The 16,276-nt window shown below is 43.3% G+C and overlaps 1 protein-coding gene across 2 annotated transcripts; it reads right to left on the bottom strand.

Moving 5' to 3' along the window:
• Positions 1–703: 703 nt before the first annotated feature.
• On the bottom strand, positions 704–6,646 carry LOC780691 (MADS-box transcription factor 55). 2 transcript variants are annotated; one of them, XM_044577175.1, is made up of 8 exons: positions 6,197–6,646; positions 3,812–3,893; positions 3,100–3,161; positions 2,900–2,999; positions 2,768–2,809; positions 1,568–1,609; positions 1,273–1,433; positions 704–1,071 (listed from the first exon to the last, which is right to left on the bottom strand). In XM_044577175.1, exons 1-8 carry the CDS (start codon positions 6,376–6,378, stop codon positions 1,017–1,019), a joined length of 726 nt encoding a protein of 241 aa, XP_044433110.1. In that variant the 5' UTR covers positions 6,379–6,646; the 3' UTR covers positions 704–1,016. The 2 variants fall into 2 exon arrangements, with proteins under 2 accessions (XP_044433110.1, XP_044433111.1); XM_044577176.1 differs by having other exon boundaries at positions 704–1,052; positions 6,197–6,639.
• Positions 6,647–16,276: the final 9,630 nt, after the last annotated feature.

Raw genomic sequence — 16,276 nt, 5'->3', positions numbered from 1 at the left:
ATCACTAGACAAGAATATAGAGATCTTGAAGATCCGAGGTCCTCCCAACTCCCACCTCTCAGCGCCAAAATGGCAGCTAGAGGCAAGGGGACCTAAATTTCTCATATGATAGTATTTTTTTGGTAAGCTCCAACGCGTTCAGGGCATGGCAGGACCTGCCCATCATACGGCGGTTTGAGCTTCGCCGCCGCCACCGTTATGTGAAACTCCAGCCCATCCGCCCATTGACTTCCTTCCTTTTCAAGGCATAGAACACAGCCCACAGCCGTGGAGCACAAAAGGCTGCATGCTTTCCCAAGTTGATTACTTCTACTCACTCTCGCAACTAGCGAGTTTTAATCTAATTAAACGGAACATCTTGCACCTGTGAAAGCATCCAAGTTCTCCCTTTCACAAGACAGAAGGCTGTAACAAAGAAACTCGACTTGTCGAACATGTGTTAATTATTGATATCACCCGCAATTTTTTTATTGATATGCATTAATGATATTTAAATATACCATCACGATAGTACAAACAATTAAGGTGTCCTGGTGTAGTTGGGTATCACATCAGTCTAACACACTGAAGGTCTCCGGTTCAAGCCGGGGCGCTGCCAGAGTTTTCAAATATTTTTTTGAAACTTTTTTTTGCCCTGTCTCACCTAGTTGCTAATTCACTAACACGCTTATATTCTTTTTGCGGGGAAACACGCTTATATTCATCAGCAGCAAGAACGGCGCCCATACAACTTCATCATAAAATAAGTACACATAGCCGCGGCAGATACATACATAGTTTGCACGAATGATACATGTCGCTAGAGATTAAGAGGATACGCTACAAGTTCAGTGACTGAATACTCAGGCACAAAGGTGGACAACTGCGCCGTGCACATGGAGACATAAAACGACGACAACTCGATAGGGTTAAACTGATCTGGCTTCTACTATGGGATCATTCCAGTCAGCCTATCTTGGAGTGAGTCTCCATAGCATTTGACATCTTCTCTCTACCAAGGCAACTCCCTCAACTCGTCATGGTCTCCCCACGGCTCTTACTTCCAAGGTAACCTGTTGAGTGAAGAAGAATCTGCCACATTTCAGAATTGATGATACAAACTGTTGGTAAATCAGTCAGGTGACAAAAGACACTGAAATTAGATTTGTTAGATTCACCAATTAAAAAATAGTAACTATATATTATTATATTTTTTCTAATGTCAGGATCAAGATGATGAACATTGAATTAAAATTTCCGAGAAGGCGGCAAGGGTTTCTGGATGAAACTCACGCTAGTTTCAGGGATATATCAGAACCGTCGTCATTGTCCTGCGAGCTTGCCGAATGTACTGCCGTCATCACAGAGTCTGATGAATGAACATCATCAGGGACAACATTTTCGGCATCGGCATCGGCAACGGCCACCATGCTAGCAGTTGGCACCTCATGCATCTACATCCAAGCACACGAACATAATGTAAATGTGTGCTCCGCCACCCCAACTTTTTTTTTGGCTTTGTTCAAGCTGCACTTCTTATAAAGATTGATTGAGTGCAGGACTACAAACGCGTCTAAAATCTTATTACTTGGTTTTTCAAGCGCATATTTTCCTCTGCCAGCTGTGTTCCCTACAAGAAAAAAGAGAAATTACATTATCAAATGTTCACCTTGCAGAAGTACACTGAAAATGTTCTGAAAACCAAGAAACTTAATCTGTTTAATTTTGTGCTGCTGAATAGTTCATAAATAATAATGCTATCAGTGAGCAACTCCATTGACTGTGCTGGTATGGTAAAAGAATAATTTCTTCCACTTAAATAAATAATAAAATTTTAAACCACACGTAAGGGATATATTGCTGATACCATTCCATTCAACATGGGCAAGAAAAAAAGGGTCTACTTGTCGATTTTACCTCTTGTTTAGCATGTATTGTGCCAATTTTAGGTATTGATTTGTTGCACATGGCATGCACATATCTACTACTTACACGTTCTAAAAGATATCTGCTATGAGTGCGGACTTTTGGTGACCGAGCTCCAAGGAGCTCAGTATTTTAAGAAGTTCAAAAGGCATATTTAAAAGTGGTAAAAGAAATCGGGTTTTTTCATGGAAACTTATGTGTTCAGCACAAACGTGTGAAAAATCATTTGAAAATATTGTGATTTGTAGGCTGTACAAATAAAATACAGACAAACAAAAAAAAATCAGCCCATTTAAGAAATATGTATTTGTCTTTTTTATACGCCACATGTGGAAGTTGTTATGAAATTTTGCACATATGGGATATACATGTGATGAATGGTCACATTTTTTTTTTATTTTTCCGTGCTATAGAAAATGAAAACAAGCTCCAAGGTGCTCGAGCACCATTGGCATTTTTCGCGCATGTATATTCGTATCATTCTCCATCTCTCAATGTACTGCAAGGGTATGTCACTATGAATCATGAGAATTAGAATTAACAAATTGAATTCAACTATTAATGGGCTCTATTAACTATAATCCCTGTCATGTGGTGTCCATATAAAGTAAGGTTACTTGAGGGTTTGGCAACATATATAATGCCCAATATTATTACTACCTCTGTCCCAAAATAAGTGTCGTTGATTTTGATTTACTAAACCAACGCCACTTATTTTGGGACCGAGGGAGTAGTAACTCATACAAGCCTTTTGTTTGATAATTTGCCTGACACACGGGCTCCAGAAAAGGAACTGGAGTGCTCCACACTCTTTGGCTAAAAACAGAGTCTAAACAAACAATTGATAGATATCGCTCCTCACCTTTTGTTGCAGGTCATTGATTTGTTGCATGAATTGCCGATCCTGCGTGCAGAAACATACATCATGTGAAACAATTGGTGTAGTGCCCGCAGAACGAAAACCAAGCATAAGGAGAAAGAGAGGTCACCCTACCTTTGTACAAAGCACCCTCTGCAATCCTGTTTCAAGATTCTTTTCCATCTGCTGCAACTCACCGACACTCAGTCCGTCAAGTTCCTCACCTCTCATGCGTCTATAATATAGAACATGGCATTGATCGTTAATATTGCGGCCTCTTTGTAGTTAACAATTTTTAGCTAATCACACAGAGCCAGGATGGAACAGAACATAACCTAAGTCGAAGGCTTGCTTCCGCGAGTTGTTCATTCAAACTGTCATACTTGCAGTGCTCTAACTGAAAACATAATACGTCTGTAACTGTGATCATCTTCATTAAGAACAATAAATATGCATTTCCTTATGAGATATATGTGCAAAGTTAAATAGGAGGATCACGGAATTAGTGATAAATAATGAAAATATTTTATGTGACAAAACGTTTTTAAACATAATGAAATAAACAAGGAATTTTTGAAAAAAATACAGTTCCAGCTAGGAACTGGCTACTGGGACAGAAAATAGGACCCAAGGCAGGAAAATGGGCCAGAACACCATGAGCTGGTCTATCACAGCATATATTTCACCGCACCACCACATTACCTCTCCTTTTAGTGTGCTCCAAGAAATTAGGTGCCAGTGCAAGATGTTTTCCTATTAGCATCATTTAACATTTACTAATGATCGGCAAATGACATGTTTTATAAGGAACTATAGAGAGAAGTTATATGGAGTTCATATTACTCTTTGAGAAAAAAAATGTAAATGTATGTGGGTTCACTAGGTTGTCCACAAAATTCTTTCCCTTTAATAATTACTCTCTCTGTAAAGAAATATATGAGCATTTAGATCACTAGGCTCTTATATTTAATTTCTTCACAGAGGGAATACTAGTTAATTACATATATTTTTGCTCAAATATATAAAGAAATAGATAGTTATACATACATTTAAATCAATAGCCGGCTGCTGATCGGATTTCCCCAGGTTCTTTGAATGAGTACTATACTTGTCAATGATCTCGTTCATACTGTTCACCAAACCAAAATCACATCAGAATTTACACAAAGATAGACTTTATCAGTAAATTAATAATGTATGTAAAAATATAGTAATGCAATCAAGCTTCTGTACAAAAGTGTTTGAAGGTGCGCCAGCATATATAATGTAATATTAATTGATCAGGAACATATCATATTAACTTTAATTATGTGGTATCATGTATTAAAGGTACGTAAGAGGAATAACCTGCAAATCACATATTTATAGTAGTAAATTGTCCAGAAGTACCAACATAAATAATTAAGATAGTATCCACTAGTTCAAAACTGATAAACTTGTCTTCCTCTCGTATATGGCCGGAACCTGTAAATATATACAGCACTACATACAGTAATACAGCACTGAATTCTTATCTTCTTCTGAAGCTAGGGGTGTCCAACATTCCAAAGGTCATTTTATATGATGTAAAAAGTATCCATGATACTCATTACTTTATCTTCTTAAAAAAGGTTATGTTCAAGCTATTTGGAACTGTGTAACATCTTCTACAAATGGAGGAGTTTCAATGGTTCGATCTGAAACATGAATCTGTATTCTCTAGGAAAGAACAATAATAAACTAATTGAAATACATGGTCATATGTATATGTGCCTTTATATATGTTACCACAGTTACTGAGCTACTTCTTAGAAAGTATTATGCAAACAAATTTCTGATTATATCTATAGGAGTCTTGATTGTGAAGTGTTTAATTAGGGGCTATTTTTTAGAATAATATTTCTTGGTACAATTTTTGTATAAAGTCAAATTTAAGCTAAATACCAAAACTTTAACCAATAAATATTCCTCTACCAGGCATGTCCTTAAGGTGCATGGTTCAACCACAAGAAACTCAAAGAATTTCATTGTTCAATGCATACATGATTTGGTTAGGATTTTGTTTGGTACAGAGATCTTCTCAAATTCATATTGGATAACACATTGCATAGCAGATTTTTATTGATAACAGGAGCAGAGCTCCCCAATAACATTCGTGCAATCGTGCAGACAGCACCAAGCGACAAAACTGCCAGACATCAAATATTATAAGAGGATGATGTAATTAACAAAAAAAAATTATAAGATAATGTGTATGCCTCTCTTCTTCGACTAGTTATGGGCAGACTATTAAAAATCGCAAGAACTTTCCTCTCTTTTTTGCGGGGAGCTTAAGAAAAAATCAGTTCATTTTCGCAAGCACATCTCTAAACATCTTGCATTGTACAAGCCCTAAAAAAAGTTTTGGGAAAAAACATAAATACTATTATATATAATTAACCTGCTTTTGAGTACCAGGATGAAATTGAAAAGAGAAAACTAGGACTACATGCCGGTACAAGGGAACTGATAAAACAATCCTTTCCCTGGGTTATCATTACGCAACACATGCAGCAGAGCCACGATGCTGGTAGTACTTGAAATGTTATTTTTCTCTCTTGGAACCGAAACAGACAATAGTGGTAAGCACCGAAATCCCATAAATGTAACCCAATGTCAGCAGCCTAGTAGTAGCCTAAAGAAACTACTCCTATCCCACTGCTAGTGCAGGAGTACTACTATATCTACGGCTGCACAGAGAACGAGACCTCAGCTCAGAGGGAAGCTCTTTGCACGTAGTCATGTATATGCATACGGCATGCCGCCACCACATGAAATCACAGGTACGTACGGGCGTGCACGAGCTGCAGAGACACCTTTTGCTCCCATTCCACGCGCCGATCCAGATTCCGGAGAGACACGGATAGGCTTCCGGCTTATACTTAGTATTTTACTAAAAGAAGGCGAAAGAACACGCGATTGACCGGAGGACACTAGCGTGTTCCCCCGCGTAGGACACGCTAACGGATCGAGCAAAGAGGTGGAGATCGATCTGGTACTGTGCCAGAACTACAGTGAAAAAATTCCCCATTCCTCCGGAAAGCGCAGCAAATCGACCGCGGCCGGATCGGCGCAAAGGACGGAGGCCGTGAGGATCTTGAGCCGTATATGTAGGTAGAATGGTGGCTCTTCGTAGGCATCATGTGATGATGTCGGAACCGAATCCGAACCCTAGTGGTGGCGGAGGAAATCATGGCGCGCGTTTGGATGGCGGGATGTGTAGCTGGCGATGCGGGAAACCTAGCGCCAGTGCGAGGATCCAGAGTCGGCATCGAGCCGGGGAGGCCAGAAGAGGAGGCAGATCTAATGAAAATAGAAGCGAGAATGGAGGAGGAGGTAGAAGAACACATGTATGCGTATGTGAGATGGGAGATGTGGCGAGGGCGGGGAAGAAAGACAAGCGAGGGTACGTGCCTGGAGCTGGCGAACTGGGAGAGCTTGCCGGTGGAGGAGAAGACGACGAGCGCGACGTCGGCGTCGCAGAGCACGGCGAGCTCCTCGGCCTTCTTGAACAGCCCGCGCCTCCGCTTGGAGAAGGTCACCTGCCGCGCCGCCGCGCTCTCTATCCGCCGTATCGCCCGCCTCTCCCGCGCCATCTCGACCCGCCTGAACCGCTCCCAGCTGCTCCGGCGCCGTCGTCCTCCTCCTCCCTCCTGCTCAGCCGCACGAACAAACAAACAAAGGAGCACCGGCTGGCTAGATTTTTACCCTCTGCGGCGCCCGTATGTGTGCGCCTAGTATATAAACGGCGACCCGCCAATGGGAGGAGAAGGGGGAGCGACGGGAAAGGTGAGGGGAGGGAGAGGTCTCGCTCGCCCGCTCGCCTCCCCGGGGCCGCGGCGTACGGTGCGCTCCCATTGGCCGGCGGGGGGAGCCCGAACAGTAAGCTGGCGGTTAAACAAATCGGGGGGGCGATCGGGCCCGTGCCCCCGCACGCTCCACCTGGCCGCGCCGCACCGCGCTGGTCGTTGTTTATATATTATTATAATACTGATGGTATAGGCCCGGAAAATATCCGCCGCACGGCAGGTCGGCACGGCCGGTAGCGACGGCGACGACGACGACGGGTGTGTGGGAGCGAATTAAAGGCGGTCCCGATAAGGAAAGGAAGGGTGGCGGAGGGGCGGATCGGAACAGTACTGGCCGTGGCAGGCCCGCGCGCGTGCGGCGGCCGCCGGGGTAGATTCCCTGTTCCGGCGCGGGATTGCCGTGCATGTGGCAGGGTCCGCACCCCCAGCTAGCGCAGGTACTACTCCAATTTGGCTGCTTTTTTCTGAAGCCGGATCTACTGACGTACGGCCACCTGAGGTTGGGCCACTGACGCGTGGGTCCGGATCCACACGTCAGCAAGTGCGCTGTACGTCCCCTTTTTTCTTGCTTTTTTTCACGTCAGTTTGGTCCTGTCGGTCGGGTCAGCTCGATCGGGTTACTACTATAATGGCCGTGAACAGTTGCGGGTGGTTAGCTTGATCAATCGGCTGGTTGAGCCGTCGGGTCGCGCTGATTAATTAATCTTACTGCTAATCTCTTGCCTGTGCCATGGTGCCGATTGATGGGACGTGGAGTGGGACGCGTCGTGGAGGGAACAGGAGGGGTGACCGATGGATGGATTCGTGGGTGCAGGGGCTCTCTGTGCGGGGGGCCGTGGCGTGTGTCGCCTCTTGCCGCTAGAGGTGCGGGGGGGCCGTGGCGTGTGTCGCCTCTTGCCGCTAGAGGTGCGGTGTTTTCTCATGCTCATTGGCCTAGCGCCCTAGCCATGGCGTGTGAGGACTGTGGGTAAATAGTAGTACTAGGGCGGAGCTTTCACGCACTCGCATGGACAGCTGTGCCCTACAGTCGAAACTCGAAAGAGGGCCACCCTGTCAGTTCAAAGTTTCTCTTACTACATCCGCAAAAAAAAACAAGTTTCTCTTACTACGAATTTTTCTTTCTTTCTTCTGTCAACTCGGTTAGATATCGTCTTTGCGTGCTAGGCATTATATGTTTTTCTGTGAATACGAATACGATTATTATTTTGGTGAAAGCGATTGATGGAACTGGAATTTCTGGCGTAAAGAGTGGTTGCTCAAGGCAAATTAGTATACTTATTATATCCTGATGAGCATCTTCTTGATATTGCTTTCCTGCTTAACACTTTTCCTTCCGGTCAGGCATTATGCATAGGCTGGATCTGTTTAAGAGTTTATTTTTGGCAAAATATCTAAATCTATTATGAAAGTGCATCGGAAGTATAAAGCACCTCAAACGTAGTGCAAATTACATCAAGGTCTCTAGATCACCAAACGACTATCACCGCCAACAGTATGAGCCACTGACGTGTTGTTGTCGCTGCTCCCATACCGAAGCTAGCATGACATTGTCAATGACAACTGAGAAATCTTCGTGCATATGCCCCTAAGGACCAATGCCCTAGAGTCATGGTCATCCCTGTCAGACCCTTGAAATTATCTAAAGTGTCTGACACCAGATCTCAGTCATTGTGCACGCACGACGAGAAATCCTAACATCGCCGCCCAAAGGGGATAGCAGGAATTCATGTTGGAGCTTCGTTGACTTCGTCCCAAGGAACAAACTTAAGGAGGATCAAAGCCCGGAAGATCAACTCGAAGATGAAGCGCCATCATCCATACGAGCGACGCCCTACGAAGACTAAAATCCCTAACATAAGCTACTATCTGGAGTAGAGGCACCAAGATTCCCCTCCCTGTCACCAACCGCTGAAGCGGTATGCAGAGGGGAGGAGAATCCACTGGTAGCTGGTAGATCTTGGAGCGAAGGAGAATTTTTCCCTAGCCACCTTTGAGTGAGGGAAAGGAAAAGACACCCACTTATTCTTGCTTAAGAAGGAGTTATCTTCAGGCTGTAAATTGGATAAAATGTAAATATTTGGAGCGACAACTTGTTACACAATGGGAATTCAATCCTCAAAATTACAGATAAAAGGAATAGATTAAGGCTGAAATGGGTTTCTGAATTATTTATTCCTGTTGGAAATATGCCCTAGAAGCAATAATATTGTACTATAACATTTTTCATGTTTATAGTTAAGAGTTTATATTCTATACTATAACTGTTATGATCCTGCAATATACGATTCAGTGGAGAACTCATTTGCACGTGTAGAATGATAAACGTAAAATATGGTTCCTAGTCTTGCCTCTAAGACTAACTCAAGTGTTGTTGGTGGTCATGTTTTCCGGATCTTAGAATATCGTTAAGTGTAACGATAGTCCTAAAACAACTTTCAAATAGTAAGTTATAAGAACGATCATATTGAATCGACCAAAACTTGTTGTTATACTTTGAGATAATATCAAAGAAGTCAATTATTATAACACAGAGTTAACATGTGTTTTAGTTCCTTAGACCGCGAGAGTATCGTAGTCACTTTTGACAGTACGATGAACTTTGGGGTTGCTCAAACGTCATCTGTAACACCGTGATCATAACGACAAGTTACAGGTTCATCGGAAAGTTTGACAATGGACTAGATACCTTGAGAGTGGGATTTGATCCTCCGAGGATGCAGAGATATTCTTATGGCCCTCTTGGTGTGACGGCATCCATCATCGTCCGTCCAAACATAGGTGATCAGGTCACAGGGATGTCGGAACATGTCAACAAGAAAGAAGAATAAACTGGCAATGGGACTAGTATAGTGAGCTTGTGTTTGAATCAAGAGGATACCGATATATCTCACCATGGATTTTTATAGTATCGCGAAGCAAAGAGAATAGCACATGATAACCAAATGTTCACTCGAGTGTCATTCATGTACTCACAAGGATCGATATGGACGTCCACAGTTCCGCTATCGGCCATTGAATGGAAGGGGTTTTATTCATGTATATGTTTTACCGAACCTACAAGATCACAAGCTTAAGGTAACCACGATCTACCGAGTGTTAGTAGGACTGGAGTAATGAGGAAATATTTATGAAATAATTTCATTAACATTCTAAATAGTTTGAGAGGAACCGGAAGTGTTTCGGGGTTTACCAGGTAATACTAATAAATTATATAGATGAAACTAGTTTTTGGTGATGTTAAATTAATATAAAAAGCTCTAAATATGATTAGGAGGCTTTTATATTTATTTAAATATCGTCAGGCCTCAAAAGGCCTGGTGTTGGAAAGCTACTTAGGCCACTTGGGCATAAATAGGAGGTAGCCCCCCTTCCCCCTTGTGGAACGAAGGGGGGCGAATTGGAGGGGGTTTCCCCCTCCTCTTGGCCAGCCAGGGGGGACTTTGCCCCCTTATGTGGCTCCCCTCCCCCTCCTCCAACCTATATATAATAGAGGTTTTGGCACTTTTGGATACACAAGTTTTGGAGCCTCCTCTAGTTCCCTAGTTCTACTTCTAGTTGATCCAATTAGAGCTAGATCTAGATCCTCTAATCCTCATAATTAGAACCCAGTGTGGTTATAATCTCCTCCCTCTAATTCTCTGGCGATGATTAGCTCTAGACGGCAAAGCGCTGCTGGATCGTGAAGACTGTACGCTTGCAATATGTGGAGAGGTCGTGCTTTTGGTCTCCCGTTCGAGGGATTGTTTATTGACGGTTTGAGGGAATTCAAGTATGACCTACAGTGACTCATCTTCTTCCGCTACAACTCGGAGTTGGTAGCGATCTGATCCAAACCGTTATTGCATCTTCATAGTGTTCCTGGTTGATCGTGTAACCACCTATTGGATAATCAACCTTCTATTTAGAACTTGAACATAGTGATATCCAAGTAAGGATTCACTCGTGTCACATCAAGTAAATCTTATTGATTTACTGTCATGTTTTCTTACTTTTGCTGCAATTTTACGATGTAGGTTTTGCCATGTCACATTCATTACAGAATAAACCGTTTGGTTTGCATTATGATGGTTATTTTAGCAGGTTTCACTTCTTATGATGTGTCAGTAATGAAGGCACTGTCCATCACTTATATTACTGGACACAATTGGATCAGTCTGTTGTCTAAGTACGATCTGTAAACCTATGATGAACTGCAGTTTGTTTTAACAAATACGCCACAATTAGTCCTTCTCGTGTTTAAAAGAAGTGAAGAAAAAAGACTAGATCCAGGTCACGGAGCCTAGCGAAGTTAGAAAGCTGAAGTATGAAATCATAGCAGACCAGAGACTATCATTGTTGTCTCGCACATCGGTACCACCTTCAGCGTCGGATCGAGCACCGGCACCTGATCTGACGACACTGGCTCTAGCGCTGGCAGCGGCGGCAGCTCAGTCTGATCCACTAGAGGATTGGGCACCAACCACATCAGCGGATCAGGCTGATCTACCGGAGGATCGGGTACCGACACGGGCCCCCTGCTTCGAAACCGGCACTAGCTCCACAAGGAGCACCATCTCCGGTAGCAGCAGTGGCACTACCAGTCGCACCGGCACGGGCACCAGCAACGACTCTGCACCTGCACTAAACACTTGAAGTTGCACTTGCATCTGCTCTGGCCCGTGCAGTGGTAACGGAACCAACACTTGCACCGGCAACAGACTGGGCTACAGTTCGCACTGCATATACCATAGTCCTTACAAAAACAGACATCTCCACCTTCTTCATAAGCATTGGCAGCCCAAGTGCTTCATTCTTTTTTCTTTTCATGTTGTTTCACATGATTCACTGTATTGATCTAACTATGTGTGTATGTCTTCTTGTTTGCAAACGAAGAATTCCTAGAGCGATGAGGGAGTCGTTCAATAATCTGGGCGACCGTGGCCAAGTTTCTCTTACCATGCGCAACCTTGGTGTGAATGAACTCGCTCAATATACCGTAAGCACAAAGGACGGTCACGTGATGATTAATGCTAAAGGATGGTCAAGGTTCAAAACTCTATCAAATCCTGCGGTTGGGGATGATGTCAAAATTGAACTTTCTCGGCAAGGAGAGCTGGTCCTAATCAACTTTGAAATTCTTCCGTAGCAGCACGATACAGCCGAACTGATCTATCCTCCGAGAGCTTTTGATGTAATAATATGGCATGGTGAAATAAATGTCCTGTGTGTATAAGTAGTACGACAATATTATTTATCACGTAGGATATCATGAAAGAATTGCAACTCTGATTGCTGGTTAGGAACCGTCGTTCAATTTCATTATAATAGTTGTCATGCTTTATTTAATTTTCTGTTTTCACCTTGTGACAGCATCTAAAACCAGCTTCGTACCGATCGCTTGCAATATTTATCGGACGAAATGCGCTGAGTTAGAACACATGGGCCCCCAAACATGTAGGCCCACCGGTCTGTGGCCCAAAGTCCAGAACCGTTAGCCTATCTGAGTATTTTATTCTCATCTGAACCCCCATATTATGTTATATATGTTCCCCTTGATTTTTCTTATGTATAAATTTGTGATATATATGATTTTTATATTTCTTTACAGAGGGAGTATTCTCTATCCAAAATATATTTATGTGTAACTAGTTACTCCTGCTTTTCTACTTCCTTTCGCTAATATGCGGGGCATCCGGCAATGGGGTCCACGTGCCATGCACCAAATTAGAGTGCACAACTGCATGGTAGACTCACCCGGTCTTAGCGCCACAGTAATGCCCAATGAGCCATCAAATCACAAAAAATACCTTTCCAGTAGTAGCAGTAAGTTGGACAGACGAAGCAGCAATATTTCACTAGGCCTGAATCCCCTTCTCCCTCGTCTGCTTGTTCAGAGAAAGCCTCCTCTCGATGGTTGCTTAGGGTTTTCCCATGGAGAACCATGTACGAATTCTTCATCCATCCCCGATAAATCCTTGTCCCTTGGTCGCCGGTAATCCTAGGATGCCAGCCGCCGCCGTTGATGCATTTTTCTTCCTACTGAATCTAGTGTGTTTCATTTGCAGTGTCCAAAGTGCGAGGACCCTATAGATTTTTGCGACCTCGTCGAGACGCCACACTTGTTCCTTCTCAACATAACACATGATTTTAAAATGCGCACAGTATGTTCCTAGAATCCTCTTTTCTATCCGGGAGTGTTGGGGTTTTTGATATGCTATCGACTAATTTGGAGATTTGGATTGCTATATTTGGATAAAAGGTACTAGTACCATGGTCAACACTAACGTGAAAGAGGGAATTGTTTCTAGATTTGGATAGCGAATAAATTTGGTTCTCATATTATTTTTCCTGCAGTGCATTCCTTGCTCTGCCAGAACACATGTACTCAAGATGGTGGACCTTGCCATAACTGAATACACCAGTTTAATGGTCACATTGAAGACACACCATGGATATAAGTTCCCAGTTGGGTTCATGAACCAAGAAGATCGCTGTTTTTTTATGGCTGAACTTGGATAAACTTTCTCAAGTGTTACAGACTGAAAGTTGGCGCATGAATGTTGATGTAAATAGCATAACCTGGTCTCATCTTCATTGTGATCTTACACCCTGACGTCGTTCCAGTAGTTCATCCATGTTAGTTTTGTATCTGGTTCTTGCATGTTACCTCGATTACTTCTTAATCCACCTATTTTGTGTAACTAATCACAATTTGGCTTTTGAAGTAGCAACAATTTGTGATTCCCTTCTCTCACGAAGATGCTACTTATAACTAATATTTCTTATAATTGGTGGCACGTGTAGGTTATTACAAAGTTTAGGACACTACTCGTTTGTTATTTGATAAGAACTCGACTGTTAATGATGGCACTAAAGTTGACTGGGACAACATCCGCTAGTTCCTACACTTTATTGATCGTCTTGAGGTCCTTGGGGGTGTTTCAATGGTGGAAGGCCACGTGAGATATGTGTGCCACTACTGCACACGTTGAACAGGTCCAACTGTGTCAAGAAACTTATGGTACGAGTTGTTTTCTGTTATATATGTTGTTCATAAACTCTTGCTTATACACAGTTTTACAGCAGTGATCTTCTTGAAACAGAAACTGCCTAGTTTTATTGTTCCTATACAGATGCCTGACCATGGTCGGGTCAGACTTGTGCTTGGTCATAACATGATATTTATGTCAAACTACTCCATTTTCCTTGAAGGGAAAAGATACTTATTCATGGGTGGTCTCAAATAATGAAGGCCCGTCCATCCTAGAGAATAGGACAGAAGGTTATGCTCATGCTTTTCCATGGCTCTAAAGCGAATATCCTGTTTATTGACCACATTGCGAGATGAAGCCGGTTTCAGAAGATTGTGGATGCGTGGGGTGGCGCCTGGGCCTTGTCCTGGGGCTTGGTGGCCTCACCCTTGGTTAACTGTAGGCAAAGTAGCACCGTTTGAGGTGTGCTTTGTATGGTTGAACGTGTATAAGTACTCATATTGCTTTAAGCTATGGTTGTTAAGTGCCCCTACTGGTTTTAGTTAAGGTTGTTAAGTACTCGTGCTGCTTTTACAGTCTGTCGTGTTTCTTCAGTCTCATCTTCCTCCAGCCACCAAAACGAAACCAGCACCGGCGCCTGCTTCTGCCTTCCACGGTTGGATGCCTCAGCACACGGATTGCCGCCCCACCGTCTCCTAAATCATTAACACCGGAGTCAGCCCACCCCGGACCCGAACCAGTCAACCCTTATACTCCCCTTCACCCGCGAGTTCACCGCTGCATCTTCCCTGGCTCCTGTTTGTTCCCGTCTGAGGCCTCCCCGTCGTCCTCCGTGCGCTTTGGTGTGCTCGCCATGGAGCCGCCCTCTCGTGTTGTCAACATGGTCAACAAACAAGAGGAATCGGGAGAGGATTGTATGTGGAGAGATGGCAGTAGGGACCCACCATGTCCATGGGCGTACGCAAGTAAGTTCCTCATTTTTTATTATATACTCCATTGTCAGCATATAGAAATAGAAAATGCTTCCTCTTAGAGTTTTGCTGACATCTGGGACCCATGACATTCTAAGTGTATTGTCAATAGACAAGAGAACAACACAAGAGCGGCTGACACTTGGGACATAGCTGCTCGAGCAGTATTTTTTTTTGTTATTGTTGAGACGGAGCAGGGTTTCAACTGGGATGTGGCTCATCTAGCCCAGGCTTCTATTTTACGTTCACCACATGACCGGCCCAGCTATTTTTTCTTTGTGAAAATTACTAGCCCAGTTTATTTTTTCCGAAGAATACCCAATCCAGGCATACCCAACTCAGACCTACTTATTTTTCTCTGCCCTTCTGGCTGCAACTCTTTCAAGACAGCTGCAAATCTTAAAAGTAATATGAAATGGTGTAAATATAAAAAAAATGAAAAATTGGCAGTTACTTTCAAATTTCTGAATTTTTTCACATTTCTAGATTCCAATTTCACTGGGCTTTAACCTAATTTAAATATATCTTTAAAGTACTTTAAATCTGGCTTGACATTTCGGTATTGAAAATAGTTTGGACACCACCAAAATATGCAAAATTTCGTTTAAATTTTTAACCCCGGCCCTAGCCAACAAAACGAAAACGGACTGCAATAAATTGCATAAGAAGTTGCAAATGAGCTCTAAATTATTAAAAAAATAGAAATGGGCTAAATTGTGGGCCTATTAAGTTGACGCGTATGCAAGATTTTTTTACTTATTGTATATGTCAACAAACGATTCTAGCAGAAGTGACTGTTGGATGTCAATCCAACGGTCGTCTTGCTTCTTCAATCTCTGATCTTCTTGCTCCAGCCACCAAATTCAGCACCGGCAGGACCGCTATCGGTGTCAAAACCGGCAGATCTCGGGTAGGGGGTCCCGAACTATGCGTCTGAGGTCGGATGGTAACAGGAGACGGGGGACACGATGTTTACCCAGGTTCGGGCCCTCTCTATGGAGGTAATACCCCACTTCCAACTTGATTGATCTTGATGAATATGAGTATTACAAGAGTTGATCTACCACCACATCGTAATGGCTAAACCCCTAGAAGTATAGCCTATATGATTGTGATTCTGCCCTACAGACTAAACCCTCCAGTTTATATAGACACCAGAGGGGACTAGGATTGTACAAGGTCGGTTACAGAGAAAGGAATCTACATATCCGAATCGCCAAGCTTGCCATCCACGCCAAGGAGAGTCCCATCCAGACACGGGAGGAAGTCTTCTATCTTGTATCTTCATAGCCCAACAGTCTGGACCATGTTAATAGTCCGGCCGTCTGAGGATCCCTTAATCCAGGACTCCTTCAGTAGCCCCTGAACTAGGCTTCAATGACGAGGAGTCCGGCGCGCAGATTGTCTTCGGCATTGCAAGGCGGGTTCCTTCTCTGAATACTCCACAATAGTCTTAGGACATGGAAAACGTGTCCAGCTCTGCAAAACAAATACCACACACAACCATAGGAAGTATAATATGTCACGAGTCCAATCCGCTGACAACTTTTTGTAGAGTGACATCAGGTCACCGCCCGGCCATTATTCAACCGTTTTTAGCCTGCCACTCCATATTTCGAGGTGTGGTTTCATTGGCACGTCTTATCAAAGCAGAGATCGTGTCCCCTTATTGTGGGATTCTCATCAATACGGGCATGGATAACCCAACCGTGCCATCTGCACGACCCTTGGGAAATAGGCGAG

The sequence above is a fragment of the Triticum aestivum genome, chromosome 7B, assembly GCF_018294505.1.
Source record: "Triticum aestivum cultivar Chinese Spring chromosome 7B, IWGSC CS RefSeq v2.1, whole genome shotgun sequence".
In the NCBI taxonomy this organism is placed as follows: domain Eukaryota; kingdom Viridiplantae; phylum Streptophyta; class Magnoliopsida; order Poales; family Poaceae; genus Triticum; species Triticum aestivum.
Note: the sequence above shows the minus strand (reverse complement) of the source record. Positions and strands in the feature narration are given on the sequence as shown.

What these genes read in the sequence shown, in the direction of transcription:
- LOC780691 (XM_044577175.1), bottom strand. Translation starts at nt 6,378, where the DNA reads ATGGCGCGGGAGAGGCGGGCGATACGGCGGATAGAGAGCGCGGCGGCG. An exon ending in AGAGGGTGCTTTGTACAAAG is followed by an intron (nt 2,810 to 2,899) that starts GTAGGGTGACCT and finishes TTCTGCACGCAG; the next exon opens with GATCGGCAATTCATGCAACA. An exon ending in ATATGCGCTTGAAAAACCAA is followed by an intron (nt 1,434 to 1,567) that starts GTAATAAGATTT and finishes GCTTGGATGTAG; the next exon opens with ATGCATGAGGTGCCAACTGC.